This window comes from Numida meleagris, chromosome 20 (genome assembly GCF_002078875.1).
Source record: "Numida meleagris isolate 19003 breed g44 Domestic line chromosome 20, NumMel1.0, whole genome shotgun sequence".
Classification (NCBI taxonomy): domain Eukaryota; kingdom Metazoa; phylum Chordata; class Aves; order Galliformes; family Numididae; genus Numida; species Numida meleagris.
Window position 1 is genome coordinate 6,911,910 of NC_034428.1, and position 20,282 is coordinate 6,932,191.

Consider the following 20,282-nt stretch of genomic DNA (forward strand, 5'->3'; position numbering starts at 1 on the left):
CGGCCCGCTAGGCCGCGGGGCGCGGAGGCGGCCTGGCGGAACTCCCCTTAGCGCCGCGCCGTGTTGCGATAGGCCTCGCGGTGGGGGGGTGTCGCGGTGCGGCCTGCCGTTCCCGCCCGGTGCCCGCGTAGGCCTCGAGCCGGGCCCGGAGCGCCACCTCACCGCCGCCTGTTTTATTTTCCCCACCGTTCCGTTTATTTTCCTCTGCTCACTTGCTTCCTAGCGCCCGGAGGAGCGCAGCGCCCCGGGGCCGAGGGCTCGGCGTTCCGTGCCCGAAGGGAGCTGCGGTCCCCGCGCTGCTGCCGGCCCCGGGCCGTGCTTTCCCTCTGGCAGGCCGCGCATCCCGCGCTGCGCTGCCTTATCATTGACAGGAGGTCGGCGTAGCGGCTCATGCGGAGCGGGACCGCTCTCCCCAGCTCGCAGAGTCCCCCCAGATCCAGGAGGAGGACGCTGCCTCCCCAGGGCGCTTAGCGAGCCCTTCCCGCCTGTTTTCTAACCATTTCTGTAGTTACCGGTGTCTGCAGATCGCGGGGGGACAGCTCAGCCTATGCTGGTGGAGAGGGAAAGTTGGATAATGTGGGGCGGGGGGTGTGTTCCCTCCTTTTGGAGGCTGACAGTTTGCTCGCGTCTTTGATGTTTCGCCGCTGTTTTGGGAGTCTCCCTTGGTCGCTGAGGGGTTTCTGGGTTAATGAGTCCTTATCAGGTCTGAGCCACTCGCTGGTCGTTCAGGCATGTGATTTCATTTGTTTTTTACTGTAAGTAGTCTTTTTAGCATCTTTAAAGAACACTTGGCTAGCAGCAATTCCAATGGAGCTGAAGAGCTTCAGAAGCACTCCTGTTAATAAACTGTGCACAGGGGTGAGAGCAGGGGAAGGTGTTGCACTTCCCTCAGGCAGTAGCTGCTGGAGTTATTTTTCTCTCCCGAATATATATATTTTTTTTCTTCCAGTTTTCCCTTTCAGTAGAAACTGTTGTGTTTCTTTTGCCAGTGTTTTGTTAGAAACAAGCCAGGCTGTTCTTGAGGATTTTAACTTTCTTGAGAGGGAGCACGAGAAGTTTTACATTGATGGACTCTAATATGAGATGTGAGTAGATTTTACAGAGAGTACCAGGAAATCATGGCTTTCTTTATGTAGTGTTGGTACTGTATAATAAGTGATGACTGAATACGTTATAGTTTAGGAGGGTTTATATGGTGGTGTTAAATGTAGACTGTGTAAGCATGGAGGGTGTTGCTTATAAAAGGTTTTTATCCTGGTGTGTAATGTTAGCAGCCTGAACATTCGTTTGGTTGTCAATGGTTTGTCAAAATTCATAATGCTGGATCCTGGAATTAAGTAGTTTTGTCTTCTAATGAAACTCAACAGCAAATTTCATACTGAGATAGCTTTAAGTTCGTGAGCTACACCTGTTGTAAACTGGAAGCTGAACCTTGTGTGCTCCGATGCAGGCTGCTTTGTTCTTCAGTCACCTCTCCAGGCAGGAATGCATGGAGAATCCAGATCATGGACCCAAAATTTTTTGAAAGCATGTTGTCCCTGTCACAGTCCTGAGCATCAGTGCAGCGAGGGGTTGTTTCATGAAACTCTGCAGGCAGAAAATCTGCTTTGTATTAATCCTTTAGCTGAAGTTTTTCAAGTTTCCAGGTATGGTAGTGACATAATCCCTGTACCTGTCTCTGTACGTGTGTTTGGACATGAAGAATTACTGCTGGGTATAAGGAGAGAAGATAATCCAGGCCGGGGAAGCAATCTACTGTTCCTGTCTTCTGTACAGGTCAAGGATGGATGGAGAACAAATCTGAAACCCGTAATTCTTTTTATATTGAGCTGGCGTTCTTGGTGGTGGAGAATAGCAGAGGTGAGGCATGGCTCTTTTCTTCTATTTTAATAAGCATCTGTTGAGACCGAGCTGGCTCCGAGTTGCTGGTGTATCCCACAGGGAGAGGCGCTGAGCTCAGTCCCAGGTGAGCAGGCAGAGCATCAATCTCACTGCAGGAATGTGCTGCTTTTTGCAACAGAAGCAGCATCTGTGTGCAGAATGGTGGTATTTAATCTTTGTGTTGCTGTGTAGAGCTCAGTGGAATAGGCAAGGTGCACATCAGGTTCTGCTAGTGGTGTTTGGGGTCCGTGGGCTCAATTCAGTGCTACCCTGAAATGAAAATCCTCAGGTTTGGACACCCAGTGGTGTTTCTGTGTATAGGAGTGCACGTATTTAGGTACTAGAAAGGCAGAAGATTTTCTCCGTGCTACCTCAACCCCTGATGTGCTTGGCATTTGTTCTCTTCCTTAACATAGGGAAGGAATTGATGGATGTAGGAGCTGTAACACCCGTCAAGCCAAATAATTTCTTGCCTGCTAAGTGGTGAGCTATTGGATCTTTGCATTGGACCAGCGTTCTTCTTTAATTGAAACAAGATGGTTTATAATGCTGCTGGCAGCATGGGGCTCAGATAGCCTGTAACAGATCTCAGGGAGACTTGACCGCAGGAGAGCTTAGTGTGCAGCCCTTGTAGCTTAACTGAGGAATGTGTTTAAGTAGGACACCTCCCAGGAAATGGAGACGGTGTGGTGACCATAAGGGGCAAGAACTGCACGCAGAGCTCCGATGGAGCAGTGGTTATGGGAGCATGGCATGGTGAAGGGACACAGGAACAGGAGTGAATTTCTAAACAAGTTGCCAAATAAGGATTAGAAGTGGGACTAACTCTCATTCTGCATGCGGTCAGATATCTTATTTCTCTGCACATTTTTAGACTGCTTAACATGACTTAGTACTGCTGGTCTGATTTAATTGGGGCAACAGGCTGCTCGGTGAGCTGCAAAAACAAAGCAAGATTGGTAAATGCTGGAACATCTCTGTAAAGCAGGCTGAGAGAGGCAACCAGCTGGGAACTTTTAATAGATCTGTTTTGTAAAGCAAGTTTGTATCAAGGATGGTATATTCAGTGGTGATGTAGATACTGAAGGATTTGTGGTAGGGTGTCTTCCACCTGAAATGCTCTTCTAGGGAAGAGCTTTGAGGATTTCAGAGGGCCAGAAGTCTTGAAAAAGTGGGCTACCTTGCAATTCAGAAGGTAACATTTTTGCATGTTTGGTTTGGATTTTCGCTTTTGCTTTGCTGAAATAGTAATGTTTCCATGTGCTTTTTTTTTTTTCCTGCAGCATCTGAGACATTTAAATGCTCAGTTGCTCAAGACAGCGTCAGAAAGTGGTAGATAACTGCATAATAATCAAAAGCCTTGTTTTGAAATCCAGTTACTTTGCTTTTTTAAGCCTTTTTGGTAATAAACAGTCCTTCTTGCTTGCACTGCTTGTAAGGTTGCCAACTTTGCATCCTTTGACAGCTTCAAATCTGCAAGAACACAATGCTTTCTTCTACCCATTTGACCCGATTTCTGGGCTCACCTTGCACCAGGGTATTCCATGCTACCACGTTGTGTCTGTGAGCTGTGAGCCATCAGCTGCTGTGTGCACTTTGTGTAGCAGTAAGGGGGCACCCTTCCCAGCACAGGGTTGAATGTGCTTTCTCATTTCTCTGTGGCATATTTGCTTTCAGACCACCCGGCCTGGGTACCCAAGCAGGAGTCTTGTGACTTAGTATTTGTGCCAGTGCCACGGTCAGCTTGCCACATTCCAGACCTGATTTTTGTCCCAAAACATTTTCCCTTGACTGAGATCGAAGTCTGAGATAAACTGGAAAATCTTACGGCCAGCAGAAGTTCGAGGAGTCAGTTGGGCTATGCCTTGGATTAACGTGAATAAAGTTGCTGTGTTAAATGGTGAGAAAATTCCACTCGTCTGAAATACTGCCCGAAATGCATATGTCTCACCTGAAGCCTCTGGTTTTGTAGTGGTATTTCATGCTTTTTTTTTTTCCCTCTAAACAGCTTGCTGATAGATTAGGAAGAAATCGGTGCAGGGATGTTTTTCCTATTGGTTCATGGGAAACCTGCTTGCACCTTTGCCTCGATTTTCCACTCCTTGAGCTGAGAGACTGAAGGCAATCCATCACTTCAGCTAGTCTAGGAATCCAGAAAGGTTTTTGGCCTCATCCCGCTTCCTGAGCACAGTCTGACATTTGTGCAACTATAAAAAACACGCAGTACTTTCCAGTTCTTTAAAAACGGTGCTTGAGACACTTCCCAAGATGCTATAGTATCCCGTGTGTGCGGTTGGGACGTTAAATACATCTCCTATTCTATCTTCTTAGAAAAAACCATTTTATTCCAGGTTGAAGCCTGGTGGAATTCTTCATTATGTGCTTTCTGCCAATGAGGAAGGAAGGTCCCATAAAATAAGCAAAAAAAAAAAAAGTGCTGGGCCAGAGTTTATATGTTCAAACTGGCTGTTAGTTTTCCTTTTTCCACCCTGACATTTCATCAGAAAGCTCTGTTCATCTCATTTTCTTTGTCCTTGAAATTTAGTATGCTTTGCTTTCTTTGTGCTGCAGGTGCGTGCAGTCAACGTTCAAGTTTATTAGTTTATCAGTTTTCACCAATGATTGATTATTTGGGGAAAGCAGTTAGCTGCCTGTTCGTCGTCAGCCCTTGCAAAGCCATCATACCTTAATGCACGTTGCCCTCCGCTCTTCTTTCCCCACTGCTGGTTTCTGAATGGCGACTGCAGCCATAGCTCAGGGGCTGACAGCAGGGCTCTGCAGATGAGCTGCATGTTGGGTTGCCTTGGGAAAGTAACTGGTGTAGAGAGAATCCCTTGGATCCGTGGGGAGTCCCCAGTGTTGAGTGATGAGAGGACAAGAGCGAAAGAAAACTCGGAGAATAAGTGGTTGGGAGCGTTTGGCTGTTCCTCCATAAGGAGGGGGAAGAGGGCACTCTGCAGCTTGATCTGCCAGACTGGGGAGAGTGGGTGCAAACCTGGTTTGCCAAAAGTGAGGTGTTGCATTTGAGGCTTTTAAGGGGGTATGGTGAGAAGAGAAGTGGGTGAGAAAGTAAGGCCTCGGGTTGGCAGTGCACGTAGGGAAGCAGCTCTCCCTCGGAGAGGCTGAGCCAGGCAGGTGGGCAGCAGTAAGAAAGGCTGTTTTTTTTTTTTTGTCAAAGGTTTTGATGGTTGTTTTCTTGTTCAAGGGTTCATGCGTTCTTTTAAGTTGCATGGGGTATAATTTGGGAGGGTCCCTGTTGGTTTGTTTTCTGCCTAACAGGTTAAATGGTTTAATTCCTTAGGCTAATGGAAGCTGTGTCAGTGTGTCAGCGCATGCTTTTCCTTGAAGGGGATGGCTTACTAGCTACTTCAGTGCTTGGCTTTAAGCACAGTGCAATGACTGCTCTTTGTTAATGCTTCCTGTTGATTTAAATAGCATCTTTATTCTTTCAGATATGTGTAATGGAGCAGGCTGCAGGTCTAGCTTATACTTTTTGCCGTTGCTGCTACATCCATGGCGCTCAAGTTTGTGTACATGTTTTAGCATCTTTGTTGAATGCCAGTGTTGATTGTCAGTTATGTTAGCCATGAGCTGTAAGTCATTTATTCTTTTCGATCTTTAGTTTATTAGATACATGCACGTAGATGTTTCTGTTTTGTTAATTTTTCACACCACATCTTTTCTGTACTTTAGGTTGACTCCTCCCTGCACTGTGAAAGCCATTAGGAAAAAGTCCTTGGGGTTAAAACCTGGGGCTCCACAGTGTTACGTGCACTTGGGGCTAGAATTTGTTTTAAATGGCGACTGATCTGTCTGAAGCTGAACCCGTGCATCATAAGGCGCTTCCACTCTTAACGGGAACTCAGCTGATCCACACGGACAAGTTAAGTGAGGTAGGGGCTGACCCATTCTCCAAGCTTGCCCTTGGATCAGTCGTTGACTTCCACTCCTGCTGAAGATTTCTTCGTACTCTTTCTCTCCTGGTTCTAGGGAACTCCACTGGGAGCCTGATAAACCCTCTAGGCGCTATCTTTCCCCTTCCCTGCTTCACCTGAGATGCTGCAGTTGTCAAAACTTTTGAATGCTCATCTCATTTAATTTGGAATTAAAATGACTTATTTTCTAACTAAAATGCAAAACTGTCCTCTCTTGATATGTTTCAGAGGTGCTGGGCTGAATATTACTGTCTTGAAAATTTTGAAAAATATGAACATAACTAGAATATTTCTACATATGCTGTTTTGATTTACATGAATCCCATCTCAAAAGCTTTCTGAGTCTTCCCAGCATCTGTACTGATTCACAAATGCTTTTTTAGAAAGCTGAAGACGACGCGATGCCGATCCGCCGCTCTGTTAATTCCTCTTCTCGAGAAACTCCTCCCAAAAGCAAACCTGCTGAAGGTGGCGAAGAGGTGAAAGCAGGTACTGTAGCAATTCTGTAGCGGGTTGTTGTTTCCAACTGTGGTGCTGTGTTTAAGCATTGGCTTGTATACTGAAATTCCCTAAAATCTTACAGATATGGTTAAAATCCTAATGCTTGCCTCCTTTTTTTTATGAGCTTTTCTTGTCTTACTGGAAATACTGTACACTTTTCTGTGGGAAATTGTTTGATTTGTCCTTCATACCCTGTGGCAAAGCCTTGACACTCCAAATGTGAAAATATAGCTATGATATCAGCTCTTCTAGGCTTCCACGTTCTTACAAATAAAGGTAGAAATTGGGAGCTTTCAGTAGTGATAGGAAAATGGCTTGGAATCAAAAGAAGGAATTAATGGATGGAAAACCGAAGTATTTATTTTTTTTTATTTTCCTGAACAGAAGTATTTTACCACACAATGTAATAAAGCCTGGTATTAATTGATGCATCTGGTCCTAGCAGCTTCACCTTGGATTCTCAGAATGTGTCGTTTCAATATAATTTTCATTAAGTTTCAGTGCGTTTTTCCTCATTGATGGAATGACTATGTACATCACACAGGAAAATAACTATTAATACACATTTAAAATTTAAACACAGTGCTTCCATGGGAGGAAAGCTATGCATGGGAATGGAGCAGTAGTGCTTAAGCTTCTACTCAAAGACAGAAAACCAGTCTAGTGTAAAATAGTTAAAATCCTTCGGATGCCACGGCATGCATTGCTGAAAAAGTGATGTTAAAAGACACATTTGTCATAAACAAAGCTGCTTACGCTTACCTCCTCTAATCTCTTCTAGAATTGTATGGTTTTAAACCCTTTTCAGTTAAAATGCATAGAAGTTAACCTGGGGGAAAACCTTCCGTTTCCATGATAGTGATTTTTTTTTTTCTCCCTCCCTTCCTCACCTGTAGGCATCTGTAATGAGGGATGATTGCATTGATGACTGTGAAAATACTGTGTGGTGATGTTTGATTCTGGCGTGTGATGGCTGGTTGCACCTTAACAAAGCTCTTTCAGTACCTTTGTTCACTTTCTTACTTACATTCAAATAATTCCTTTAAATTAGAGCAAAGAAATAAGTTGGAAATCATTTTCAGGTTATATTAGTACACTTTTTTAAAAATCCTCCACCTTCACAAAGAGCGGGGGCTTGTTTTAGATAGTAACCTGGTGCATTTTTACATCTTTTAGATGCCGAAGCCACTTCTGAGGAATCTGCCTCTGCTGGAGAAGAGAATGAAACCCTGCCTGCTGCTGCACCAAGTGAAGCAGAACAGCCAAAGGAACCTGAGAATGAAGAGAAGGGGGAAACTAAGTCCTCAGAAGAAACCAAAAAGGAGTAAGGCTTGCTTAGTGCTGAACTTAGGAATTTGGGTAGGAGAAAGACTGGTTCTATAGTCGGAAAAGATTATGGGAGACAGAGAGAAAATAGGATGTGTCCCTAAAAAAGGTGCTTGTTCTTCATGGGAAGAAGAATTGTTTTCAGAGTCAAATGTTCTAAACATATTTTTGTTGTTGTTGTTGTACTTGTTGGCTTGTTTTACAGCATCTCTTGTCTTATTATTGCTTTGCATTTTTCCTAAGCGAGAAGGATCAGTCTAAGGAAAAGGAGAAGAAGGTGAAAAAGACCATTCCTGCGTGGGCTACCCTTTCTGCTAGCCAACTGGCTAGAGCACAGAAGCAAACTCAGATGGCTGCCACTTCACGTCCGAAGATGGATGCTATTTTAACTGAGGCCATCAAGGTAAGTAGGAGTCAAGTGTTTCTTCTGTTCACCTGTCACAAAGCAAAAGGATGCAACTAAAACTTACAGTTTCAACTTTCTGATAGTACAGGTGGTGGTGCTGTCTTCTTAACAGGAAACTTAACTGCCAAGGCATGTATGCTTCTGTCTGGAAACATGGAGCTGAAATGTGATGATGGTGGAGGGGCCCTGTAGCTTTTCTTAGTTTAGAGTTTGTTTCCCTCCTTGATTAATGTATTAGAAACAGCTCTGATGACATAACCTGGTTGATTTCTGGTGTCCTTCATTTTGATGTGCCTCCTAGCCATAGTTAACTTGGTTTACCTTGATTAATCTGCCTATTAGATACATACTTCTTCAGCCTCTTATCGTAATTAAGGGCAGGTGGAAATACTCTGAGCTAGCGTTCTGAGTGGTGTTGGTTTTAGTTACTTGTATACTTCCTTCCACTTGTAAGAAGAGACTTGTGCTGCTGTAGCTGCTCATCAGCTCCGCTGTCCTCACCTTAAGACTTAGTTTGTGCAGATTGCCTTCCCTGGAGTCCTGAGCTCCACCAGCCTTAATTACAAGATGGCCTTTTGAGTCCCTGGAGCACACTGTGGTGCATCCAAATCTGTTAGAGAGAAGCCATGCCGTAAAATTCTGGTTACTCTAAGCTTTACATTTCTGGCAATGTAGTAGGATTATCAGGGTAGATAGTGAAGTTCAGTGCTTTACTATACTGTTCATAAGTAAACTTCATCTGTATGATGCAGCTGTAGTTTTTGGATAGTCTCTCTGAAGCCACCTAGATCTAGTAACTTGTTTAAACAGAGAGGATTTTATCAAGTCACAGTTGGGGTTTCCTGCAATATGTCAACTCTCTGAAGTTTAAAACTGTTGTGTTTTGTCCCATTCTGGTCTCTGATTGGAGGACTCTAGTGGTACAGGCTGGCTGTCATGAACCTTCAAAGACAGTGATCTTCCAGATAGGAACTTCAAATTGGTGTTTGTTTTACTAGTTTGCTAATGCCAGTCTTTTATCTCCTTCAGAAGATATCAGCAACTTGTTCTGATTAATCTGTTAGTGATTGCTCTACCTGACGTCAGTATGACTTAGTAATGACTCACTGGTTGGGCAGTGCTGGTTTGCCCAAATGTAACTATATTTTGTAATAGCATGTAGTGTATATGCCGTTACTTTTAAGTACTTCAGAATAAGAGAGTAGTTGACATGCCTGCTGTTCTGCTTTTGTGTTTATCTGTTCTTCAGCCACTCTGAAAGAGAAAGTTAAGTATTTCCTTAATCATATTTCATACTCTTGAGTCATTGTAGGAAAAAGGCCATGCCTGTGTGTATCATCAGCTCAGTCTCTCTTCTTCTGGTCCTATAGAAAAGTAGTTTCAGTCCGGATGTTCTTTACTAACTTCTTGATCCTGTTGCAGGCGTGCTTTCAAAAGAGTGGTGCATCGGTTGTTGCAATACGTAAATACATCATCCACAAATACCCTTCCCTGGAGCTTGAGAGAAGAGGCTATCTTCTAAAGCAAGCCTTGAAAAGGGAGCTGGAGAGAGGGATCATCAGACAGGTAAGAGCTGCTTTGTGGAGCAGCACTGCCAGTGGTATTTCTGAATCACACAGGAAGAAACTATTAGCAGGTCTCTGGGGAGATCATGTTCTTCCTCTTGGACATTCTTCAATATCTGTGTCCACTTTGTTAGACACTGACAGGATTTCAGCATTGTTCTGTCAGTCAGATGCTGTGCACTGTTGTTGTCTTTTGTGTGCTGTGGGTGACTGTTTCGTGGTGATGAATTGCTGCTACAGTGCTGTGTGACACGTCTTCAACCTGAGTCTAGCAACATCACTTCTGCAGCAGTATGTTGTCTTCAGTGTTGTAGCTTACACCTGTGATACCAATGTCGTTAGGATCTCCTGGTCAGGACAAGAGGGTATGTTTGTAATGTCTAGCTGTGGCTTCCGATCTACTGAAGTGGATTCAAATCCAACTTCTGCCCCTCACAGCTAATCACCAAGATGACAGTTCATTCTAAATCTGCCTAATGATGTTACTTAGTCTCCTTCAAATGGTTATTATCATGTGTTACTTTGCTAAATGCTGAGATGGAACTTTGTTTTGAACTAGGTGAAAGGGAAAGGAGCTTCTGGAAGCTTTGTGGTGGTGTCTAACGCAGGAAAAACTGTTCAGAAAGCCAGAGACAGAAAGGTAAGGTGGACCATTTTAAACATTACTCTGAAACATGCAGCTGATGAAGTGCAGCTTAACCCCAACTCAAACAATTTCCTCCTCCTTGCTATACCTTTCCTCCCCAAGTACAGTAAATAAAACATCTGTTTCACTAAAATCGAAATCAGAAAGCTAGTATGAGAAATTAAGTAGAATAATCAAAATCTTAGTTTTAAAATGTTTACATTAAACCCCTAGGCTTTGGTTCAGAGGCAGAAAACTGAATAACCCTGAAGTTCCTCTTCTGTCTTTACCTGGTAGAGAGAGATGCCTCTCAGGTATTGTAAGAGAACTTTCTGCAACTGCTGTTTCTGTTATATCTGTTGCGTGGATAGATGGAAGACTTCAATCTTCAGCACTATCTATCAGATGAATGTTTTTCATTAGCTGAGGGGACAGAGGGAGCAAGAAGTAAATGTCCTAAGGCTTCTGGAAGGAAGCTGCAGATGTTGGGTGTATATTGTTTGGAGGTAGTGTCATGTCTGAGTCTAGTGCTCACAGTTAGTTGTGTTCCAGCACTGCTGTTCTCTGCTCCCCACTGTATGATGTATGAAACACATTTCTAACACTGCAGTTACAAAATGCATAGCTGGAATTGCCAGCTTAGACAGGTGATCCCAGAGGGTTTTCTAGCACATTGGTGCTTAGTTTTCACTATGGGCCAGACCCCAGTGCCTAAACTTGGCAGTAATAGTGACACATTTGATACCAGGACACTGAAGGAAGCTAATTAGATGTAACTTCTTTTTAGCTAGAACTATGGGCTCTGTCACAAGTTTGAGTAAGGCACCTGATAACTATTAACATATATTTTCTTGTCTGCAGCATATTTGTGTATTTGTTTTTAGTTGCTTTCTCCATGTCACAGCAAAACAAATAGATGGCTTTTGGTTTTGATGAATTTAGCTGGCAGTTGAGCAGCTGTCTGGATGAGCAGCACCCTCACCTATTTGACCATTTGCAAAGCTCCTGTTCAGTGTCAAAACCATTAAACTTCAGCAGATCTCACTGTCTTTTCTCTCCTTTATGTAAAAATAATCATCCCCTCCTGATAGCAACAAAGTGATGGAGGAAAATTCAGGAGAAAGGAGCGTTACCTTCAGGCAAAACTTCATGCTGTCAGTTGAACAAAAGTGCTATTTATTGTTGGGAAGAATTGACCTGTACAAACAGGTCTTGTATTTTTTTTTATTTTGTGTCAGCATGAATCATTTTCACCTGACTCTGTCATTGAAAAGTAGCAAAAGAAAAGCCCCTATTAAGAAAAGGAAAAGGAAAGTGTTAATTTAAAAACAAACAAAAAAACACCAGGAAATGTAATATAGATGTTGCTAAATACTTGGTATATTTATGTTTACTAGACTTTCCTAGACTCCTCTGAGAATTCCAACAGATTTGTTAGATTTTACTTGAACTGCTAAATTGTCTAAATTTTAAGAGCTGCCTTACAGAACTTGATTTTCCAGATCTGTGGCAGTGTCAGGAGTGCTTCTCCTCACCTGTGCATTGCTGGTTCAGAAAGAAACAAGTCTAGGCTCCACTGATGCATAAAAGTGTATGTATTTCAGAAAAGCACTTCCGTTTCGACTCCAGAGCAGCAGGTCAAGCTGGAAGACATCCTGCCACTGGCTTTCACCCGCCTTTGTGAGCCAAAAGAAGCTTCTTACAGCCTGATCAAGAAATACGTGTCTCAGTATTATCCCAAACTCAAAGTAGATATCAGGTAGGTGCAGGGGTACGCTCTTGAAGCAGGGCTCCAGAGCAGCCCTGTCTTCCTCTGGCTTTGCCTCCCTCCACCGTGATTCCATTCGGTATTTCATCAGGCAGCAGGCAGGTGGTGCTCTGCACTATACAGCCTGGAGGAAAGCTTTTCTCCTTTTCTCTGCATCCCTCCACACCCAGTCTTTATTCTTGATGTTGACATCAGCACTGCTGTATGCATCTCTGCCCTTATCAAAAACCAGATATGGTTAGTAGATACGTGGATATGAAGGCCTCTCCTTGAGATTTTTTTCAACATCGTTCTGAATGCGTTAACTGGTGCAGTTAAAATAATCTGATAGTTTGCGTAGATGGAATGTGTCAAGGGTCGGGAAGGAAGCAAATCTAGTAAAGCCCTGTGCATCACTTTGTACTGGGGCTTATAGTCAGCCCCTTGTTTGTCTGTGAGTGACTGACTCATTGCCCACTGAGTCCTGTCTACAGACGTGTGTTTCAAAATGAATAAATCCTTCCAAATGAAGCTTGTTTGTTTCTGGATACGCAGTGACATCCAAAAAGCACTGCAGTTGAATTTCCGCTAACGTACATTATTCATCTCATGTAACCAGCACTTGCTGACAGGTCTCCATTTAAAATGTCGGTATGTAGGCAGATACCGCTTGTACGTACAGCTCCTCTCACGTTCTCTGTGGAGTGTTGTTTCTCTGTTTGTTTTTTAAGCTGTCGGTGTGTGTCAGTAAAGCTTTATCCTCCTGTATTTCAGACCCCAGCTGTTGAAGAATGCCCTGCAGAGAGCTGTAGAAAAGGGCCAGCTAGAGCAGATCACAGGGAAAGGAGCATCTGGGACATTCCAGGTCAGAGCCAGAGTTCGTCTTCTTGTGTTGTCTGTAATAACCAGGAGCCTTGGATATAAGTTAACATGCCCTCCCCACCCCAGTTTTATTGGGTACCCCTTTCTTTAGCAGCCTGTCATGTTCAGCAGTTGTCAAGCTATGAAGCAATAGGAATCTTCTTCTTGGCCTCCATTTGTGGAACAGACCCCCCCCTGCCTTTCTTGCTTAGAGCTGAAGCAGTGTGCAGAGCGTGCTGGCTCATTAGCACAGTAGGGGAGATGGTGGGGTAAGCTTTCCATTGCTAATTGTAAGTGCAGTGGGTACCCCAGATGTCTGCAGTGTTTTTCCTCATGTCTGTGCCACATATGTCTCTTGGGTACACTTGGTCTGTGGGATGTAGGAGGATGTGATTTATTTCCTTCCCTGAGTGACAGGGCCTTAGATTGCCACATACTTGCACTGTGCTTTGGGACTGGGACAATGTGTAACCAATGAAAAGCACTCCAGGCCAGCTGACTCAATAGGCCTGTCCTACCACTAAAGCTGGGAGAACAGCGTTCCCTCTGCAGTGTTTTAATATAAAACATATCTGTGCTAATGCAGGAGCGCCGACCCACCTGGTGCAGAGGAGCTTGTCCTGACCTGGTTTGGGAGAATTTTGTCTTGATGCTTTTCTCTTCCTCCTTGGAAAATAGCTGAAGAGGTCAGGGGAGAAGCCCCTGCTGGGTGGGACTCTGATGGAAGATGCCATCCTGTCTGCTATTGCGGCCATGAATGAACCGAAGACCTGCTCCACCACAGCACTGAAGAAGTATATCCTGGAAAACCACCCAGGGACCAACTCCAACTTCCAAGGTAAAGTCCCAAACTATCTTGACTGTTTTTTTTTCCAAACTCTGAAGGAGAGCCCAAGAGTTGCACATATTTGTGCAGTGCTTTTCAACTATTTGTTTGAGCTTGCTGGGGAACAAGCAGCTGCTCTTTGTGCCATAGTGATGCTCAGTGGTTTTAATTCCCACTAGTTCTTTTCAAGCCTGACTACTTTCTGGGATGTAATGTGTGTTTCTCTTGTCTCTTGCACTTTCCTGGGGAGGCGGAGTAGTATTTCAACTACTTCGTTGTTCTTGAACCATCAACAGTATTTTTCTCTGTGTATTGAAAAGCTCCAGCTTGATGTAAACACAGTTTCTGTTTGTTTTTTTTACTTAGAGAAGTTACACTTGAAGTCTAACTTGGAGGAAAAAAAAAAGAAAAAAGAATCTATTAACATCCCTTTTGCTGTTTTGTTTGAGGTCCTCTTCTGGCTCTGATTTTGAAGCGAATGAGGGGAAGAGGCTAATCCAGTTGTATCTGGAATAAGATTTGGCTTATCTTTGTTCCCAGGAATGATATAGTGTATATTTTCACTTTTGCATAAACAGAAGCAATAACAACAGTAGATTTCCCATCTTACTTGCATTTTTGGTCTGAGCCCTGACACAGTTGTTTAACGTAGGCTGAAGGTCATTCGAAGCAGCACAAGGTTGCAGCAGTTTCTTGTAGTATCAGACCTAAAGGTAGATCATCTTGATACCATGGTTTTGTGATGCTGGCACCATTCCTATGGAGCCGGGGCCAGAGAGGAGGTTGCTGATATTGCAGTCATCACCTGGAGCTGAAGCTCAGCATCAGCACAGCTCTTTAATGCAGGGCTGAGCAAAGTGTAGAGGAGCACAGCCTTCCTCCAAGCAGCGTGGGCTATAGAAGTTGCCTATAGCCTTTTGCCAACAAGAGGTTGATGCCAAGTGTGACTGCTTAATCTTGGGGCAGGGAAGAGAGTTCCCAGGCTCATTTGTTTGTCTCTGGGGCCGCTGGAAGCTGTTGCGGCCCTTAGAGGCCCATGTTCAGCCAGTCTTGAGTGCTTGTCACTCTTGCAAGTCAGATAAGAAAACTTGAACAAGCAATGTGTTCTCTTTCTCCTTCCATTACTTAAAGGGAATTTTGCTGCACTCTGCCGTGTTTTAAGAGCAACCAGAGGAGGATCTGGTGGGGGTGTAAAAGCAGGCGGGTACACACTGCACAGTTGGTGCTCTGCATTCTTCCCTGATTTGTACCTCACACTTGTAAGTCCAGTCAAATCCTTTACATGCTGCTGTTGATCTTTGGTACTCTGGGTAAAAATAGGCTGATACTGTTTGTGTTGCTCCTGTTTATAAAAACGTGCAGTTCTTGAAAAGTTCATGGGCTGTGAAGAGCTTAGTGTTGTGAAGATAATAATTTAATAGATAAAATCAATTCAGGTAGCTCTGCAAGCTTTTCCAGTGCCATTCGCACTTGCCCTTTCAGCAGAGGTAGCCTGTAGGCTGGTGGAGGTGTGACATCGTCCCAAATGATTCTCTTGCTGTGAAGTGTCAGCTCTTGTTAAAGCCCATTTCAGTAGTGTTGGACAAATGGTTGGAGAGTGTACTGTTGCATTAATGATGCAGACCAGGTTCACATTACAGCGCGTTTCTTTGGATTCTTCTCTTTCCGTCCCTCAGGTGAATCTCTTTGGAATGTGCTTAAGGACAGGCCTTGCTTTTCCACTGGTTTTGAGGAAGCTAAATTTGAAAATGGTCTACCTAGTTTAAGCTGGAAGTGGTGTCGAACTGACTAAACAACTTCAGCCCTTTACCAGAGACAGAGATCTTTTTTACTTGCACGCTTTTGATTAGAATTTTTACGTGGTGCAATGGAGCTAAAGATTGGAGTAAAAAGCATGTGTGTCACATATCTAGGGTAAATATTTTCCTGTTAAAGGAAGAAAAAATGGGAAAAGAAGCACTGTGTGAATTTTGGAAGATGATAGAAGTCTTCACTCTGCGTCTGCTTTTAACAAACATTTCAGAGAGAAATTTTGGCTCAGGAGAGCCAAGACTTGGGTTAAATTTGAGCAGAAGTAGTATAGCTCTGCTATTGAATGCATTTTGAAGGAATGATGCTGTAATCATGACAGCAAAAACCTGCACTGTTTTTGACTTCGTCTTTCAGTGAATTTAAAGCCTCACTTGCTAATGGCTCACGAACCAACACTTGAGTCTTATGAATTGTTTGAGTCTTTGGGAAAATTACCTGAAATGATTTAGTGTGACTTATTGAAAGCGGAAACTTTGAAGTTCAGTGGTCTAGCTGGGTCCTTCACAAAGCAGCGGGTTGTTGCTGAGTGTAGAAAGAAGCATGCAGTGATGTCTTCACAAGTCTCAGCTCTCCAGTGCAGTTTTATTTCCCTTCAGGTGTCCTAGGAAAGAAGACTTCATTCTGACTCCCCATCTCTGATTTCAGAGGGCATTGCGAAGAGCAGTAAGTTTAGACAAGTGGACAAAGATAGTAACACAACCTTTCTCTGATATATATATATATATTTTTTTTGCAGTGCATCTACTGAAAAGAACCCTGCAGAGATGTGAGAAGAATGGCTGGTTGGAGCAGATTTCTGGAAAGGGCTTCAGTGGAACCTTTCAGCTTTGCTTCCCTTATTATCCTAGGTAAAGGACTTGGCTGTGAAGTTATCTAGAAGATAGGTCGGCCACAGAGCATTGCTGAATTTCATAGACTTCCCTCCTATTTGTAGGGAAGTCTATGGAGAGTTTAATAACTGAAAAACTACAGCATTGTTACCTGTCCTGATCTAGATAATGACATTACTTGGTGTCTGACTGTCTGTGGATGTAAAGCTGACTTCATTAGCAAGGGAGACTTTAAGGGGAATGAAAATATTGGGCTTAATGCTCTCATGTACTCAATCATGATGGTTGGTTGTTTTTTTTTCCAAGATAGTAGCTATTTAAGTGTTCACATGTTAAAACAAACTTGCATGAGCAGGTAGAATGTTGTTGTTCTTAATGCAAGGATATTCCTAATGAGTAGGACGCAGCCTCTCATGGTGCTGATGTGGAGGAGAGGTGGGAGGAGGAAAGGTGGCCTAGATTAGCCACCATGAGGCTAAAACCAGCCTTTTTTTCTGCTCCGGTGAGCATACGTTGTGCTGGGCCACACGGAGCCCAGGGATCGTGACTTAGTGTCCCATGAAGAGCCAAATGGCAACTCAGTCATTAACGTTTCTGCTTCCCACTTTCTTTTATTGCATATGTATGAAGTCCTCAGTAGCTCTGGCCTGCATTCAGTCACTGAAGTCTGATCTTGTCCCTTCATTATTTTGCACAGAAGGAGCAATTAGGGTTACCCAAGGCTTGCTGGCCTTGGAATCGTTGCCTTAGAAGTAAGTCATGTTCTGACAAGAATTCTCTTGTAGCCCAGATGTGCTCTACCCAGAAAAGCAGCAGGGTGAGGACTCCGAAGAATCTGAGGAGGAGGAGGAGGAGGAATCTGAGGAGGAAGAAGAATCTGAAGAGGAAGAGTCTGAGGAGGAAGAGCCGCCACCAAAGAAGAGGTATGGTAGCTTAAGAGAGAAATGGGCTCCTTTGGATGAATTATAAGTGACAGTCGGAGCTGTGGAGTGCACAAGTTTGTCTTTTGCTGTGACTGGTCATCCACAAGGCTGTCACTTAGGAGGTATTAGAAACTTTATCTTCCAATATTTTTCTTGAACTCTTGGGGGAACTGTTAGGATCAGGACTTCTCTGGGATGTGTCTGCAGAAGCAATGCTCTGTTCCAGAGATAATTCCAGCTATGGAGTGACAGATTATTCCTCTAGATGAGAGGAATATCTATTCTCTGTATTGCCTTTAATCTCTTTGGTGCCTTTTGTGCCCTACAAAAGAGAGTGACGCTTCATGTGGCACTGCTTGGATTTGTTGTTGTCTGAGGAAAACCTTTTCTTACAGTGTTGTCTGTAGCCAGGCAGGAAACCTGTCTCACTCAGAATGTGAGTTTAAGATAAGTGTTGTTCTTTAAGTAATAAAATCACTCTCAGAGAGGCAGAGAGAATGCTTAAGTCGCTGAATTGTTCTGACAATTGACTTAGATTAATTGTCATCATTTCTATGTTTATACGCCTAACAAAGGAGCTCGTGCTCTGCTAGCGAGATATCTTTGGGGATTGAGAAGTGCTTAGGATGGCAAGATCCACCACAAGGTTTCTTGGTCTGTGGGATTTAGCTAATGAAGTGTACTGCTGCATGAAGGAACGAACATCCGTGGTAAAGAACAAAGATGCCAAGATCTGTTTCATTTATGTAAATTGATAACAGCAGCTCTGCTGAGTAGCATTTACGCCTCCACTGAGATCTTGTGCTGCCTTTCTGACAGGATGCAGAAGAGACCTCCTCCAAAATCACGGAGCAGGGCCCCTCCAATGAAGCGAAGAGAATCCAAGCCCAAGCCCAGAAAGACCCCTGCAGCCCGCCGGGGGAGAGCAAAGCCCCCACCCAAGGTGAAAACCCCTGCTAAGAAAGCCAAACCAGCAGCCCCAGCCATCAAGAAACCCTCTGGTGGCAGCTCTTCCAAGAAACCAGCAGCTAGCGGGAGGAAGGAAATGAAACCCTCTGCCAAGGGCAAATCTGCCATGAGGAAATCTCTCCGGGCAAAAAAGTAAATTTTTCCGCTGTCAGGGAATCCCATGATCAAATCCACAATCTTGTTTTATAAAGTCAACGTGCATTTGTTTTCTAGTTCTGATGCTTAATCACTTTTTTTTCTTCTTAACTGATGGGGGAAAAAGCTGAAAACTAAATCAAACCAACTTAAGCATTTATTAGATCTCAGTGCTGTGCCTTGTGCCTACCCCTCCCCTGGAATAAGTCATCTTTTGTTTCTGCAATAATTTTAGGACTTTTCTAGGACCTGTAATCTGTACATTTTATGGTGTTCCTCTTTGGTTTGGGGGGAGGGTGGCTTTTAAAAATTCTTGAAAGAAGTTATTTGTATCTTTAGACAGCAGGAACATGATGATTGGGGAAATACAGTTCTTAATTGAGAAGGTACAACGGCACTGGAGTCCTCCTTTGATCCCCTGCATGATGAGGTCCTTCCTGCTTCTGTGAAGAAGTAGTGTATATATACAGCACTTGCACTGAGTCCTGGAGGTGCTCCTTTCTGCTCGGCAGTGATGGTGGCAGGTCGAGGAGGTGCGTCTGGCTCCTTCAGACCGGCACCGTTTGTGTGAGGGTGAGTCCGGGTCTTCAGTAGATGGAGGCTGCCACATGTGCCAAGCATCTGACACCAGAGGGGCTCTAAAAGGGGCAGTTCTTGGGCCGGTGATATGAATTAATGTTTCCATGCTACTTCTGTTACCTTAAAACCAAAATATATAAAAGTCTTCTTGAGTCCAACTTTCAAACGTTTTTAAGAGATGAAGAGCCTAAGTTTTGTCACTTCTTGTTTACTCTTTTTTTAAAGAAAAGTTGGAAAGCTATACAATTGCTAATGTAGAGATGTGAAGAACATGCAGTTTGCTAAAATAAAACGAAACTAGATTCCGTGTGTGCTCTGTGTGTCCTTGATCTTCCTCGCCACAGCTTTCTCCTCTTGGAAGTCCAGAGAGGAGGGAATTACAGTAAGCATGCTTTGCTGCAGAGGCAAGCTTTTGTTAGAAGTACACTGCTGTCATCAAAGAGCATCCTGGACTCTCCCTTGGAGGGGGCAGTGCGAGTGATTCAAATGTGACCTGACAATCTTCTTGCTTAACATGATTTTGGAAAGAGCTTTGCATATACCGTGCTGGGAGTAGTTGGAAATACCTCCAGAAATCAAATGCAACATGGAAAAGCAGCCTTACTCAATTTACCCTTTTCAGGTGTGGTCTCAGCACGCTACCTCCAATAACTGAGAGTTTAAAAAGCTCACACAGAAATGCTCTCAGTTGTTCACAGCCCTGGAGCAGGGAGGCAGAGGTCAGGCTCCTGAAAGCTGTGACTAACATGAAACTGAGAGTGAAGGCACTTGAGTAACCCACAGGGCTGTAAAGCAGTTAGAAACTTTGGTAAATGACTTTCCTGCCACTGTATGAACTGAAACAGTGGTTTTTTCCTCCAAGCAAGCACTGGAGTGTGCCAAATCTGAAAAACAGCCTCCTCCTCTCTAGGGTGCTTGTGGAGGTGAGGAGTCCTCTTCCCAGCTTCTGACCTGCAGCACCTCTCGACTCCCTCTTTGCGGTAATATTTCCACCCCAGCAACCAAAAAAAAAAAAATCTGCTAAACTACCTGGATAGCTCTGATTGTTTGCACCCGAGCATGGCTTAATTTTGCTGCGAGGGTTGTGCTTGAAACTGCCATTGGTTCTCTTAGTCATTTCCAAACTTTAGTTGTAGTTTTTGTTGCTAATTGGGCCACTTGCCTTCCCAGGGCAGCCTGGAGCAAGGAACACCTTCCAATGGGAATTGAAGGGGAACCTCAGCCTGCAGCAGCAGCGTTGTTCATGGGGCACCAGGAGAAAGCGGCAGCTCTCTTTGGGAAGCTCCGCACCAGCTCTGCTGCACTTCCCCAGCCTGCTTCCTGACCAGACTGGCTCTGTTGTGTTATTCCCTCAGTCCCAT

At 44.0% G+C, this 20,282-nt stretch overlaps 1 protein-coding gene across 2 annotated transcripts; it reads left to right on the forward strand.

Annotated features, from left to right (window-relative positions):
• Nucleotides 83–19,228, forward strand: HP1BP3 (heterochromatin protein 1 binding protein 3). 2 transcript variants are annotated; one of them, XM_021417654.1, is made up of 14 exons: nucleotides 83–1,085; nucleotides 1,777–1,860; nucleotides 5,575–5,774; nucleotides 6,200–6,305; nucleotides 7,494–7,641; nucleotides 7,887–8,046; nucleotides 9,472–9,615; nucleotides 10,174–10,254; nucleotides 11,844–11,998; nucleotides 12,761–12,851; nucleotides 13,526–13,685; nucleotides 16,222–16,333; nucleotides 17,101–17,238; nucleotides 18,058–19,228. In XM_021417654.1, exons 3-14 carry the CDS (start codon nucleotides 5,679–5,681, stop codon nucleotides 18,341–18,343), a joined length of 1,677 nt encoding a protein of 558 aa, XP_021273329.1. In that variant the 5' UTR covers nucleotides 83–1,085; nucleotides 1,777–1,860; nucleotides 5,575–5,678; the 3' UTR covers nucleotides 18,344–19,228. The 2 variants fall into 2 exon arrangements, with proteins under 2 accessions (XP_021273329.1, XP_021273328.1); XM_021417653.1 differs by having other exon boundaries at nucleotides 83–1,860.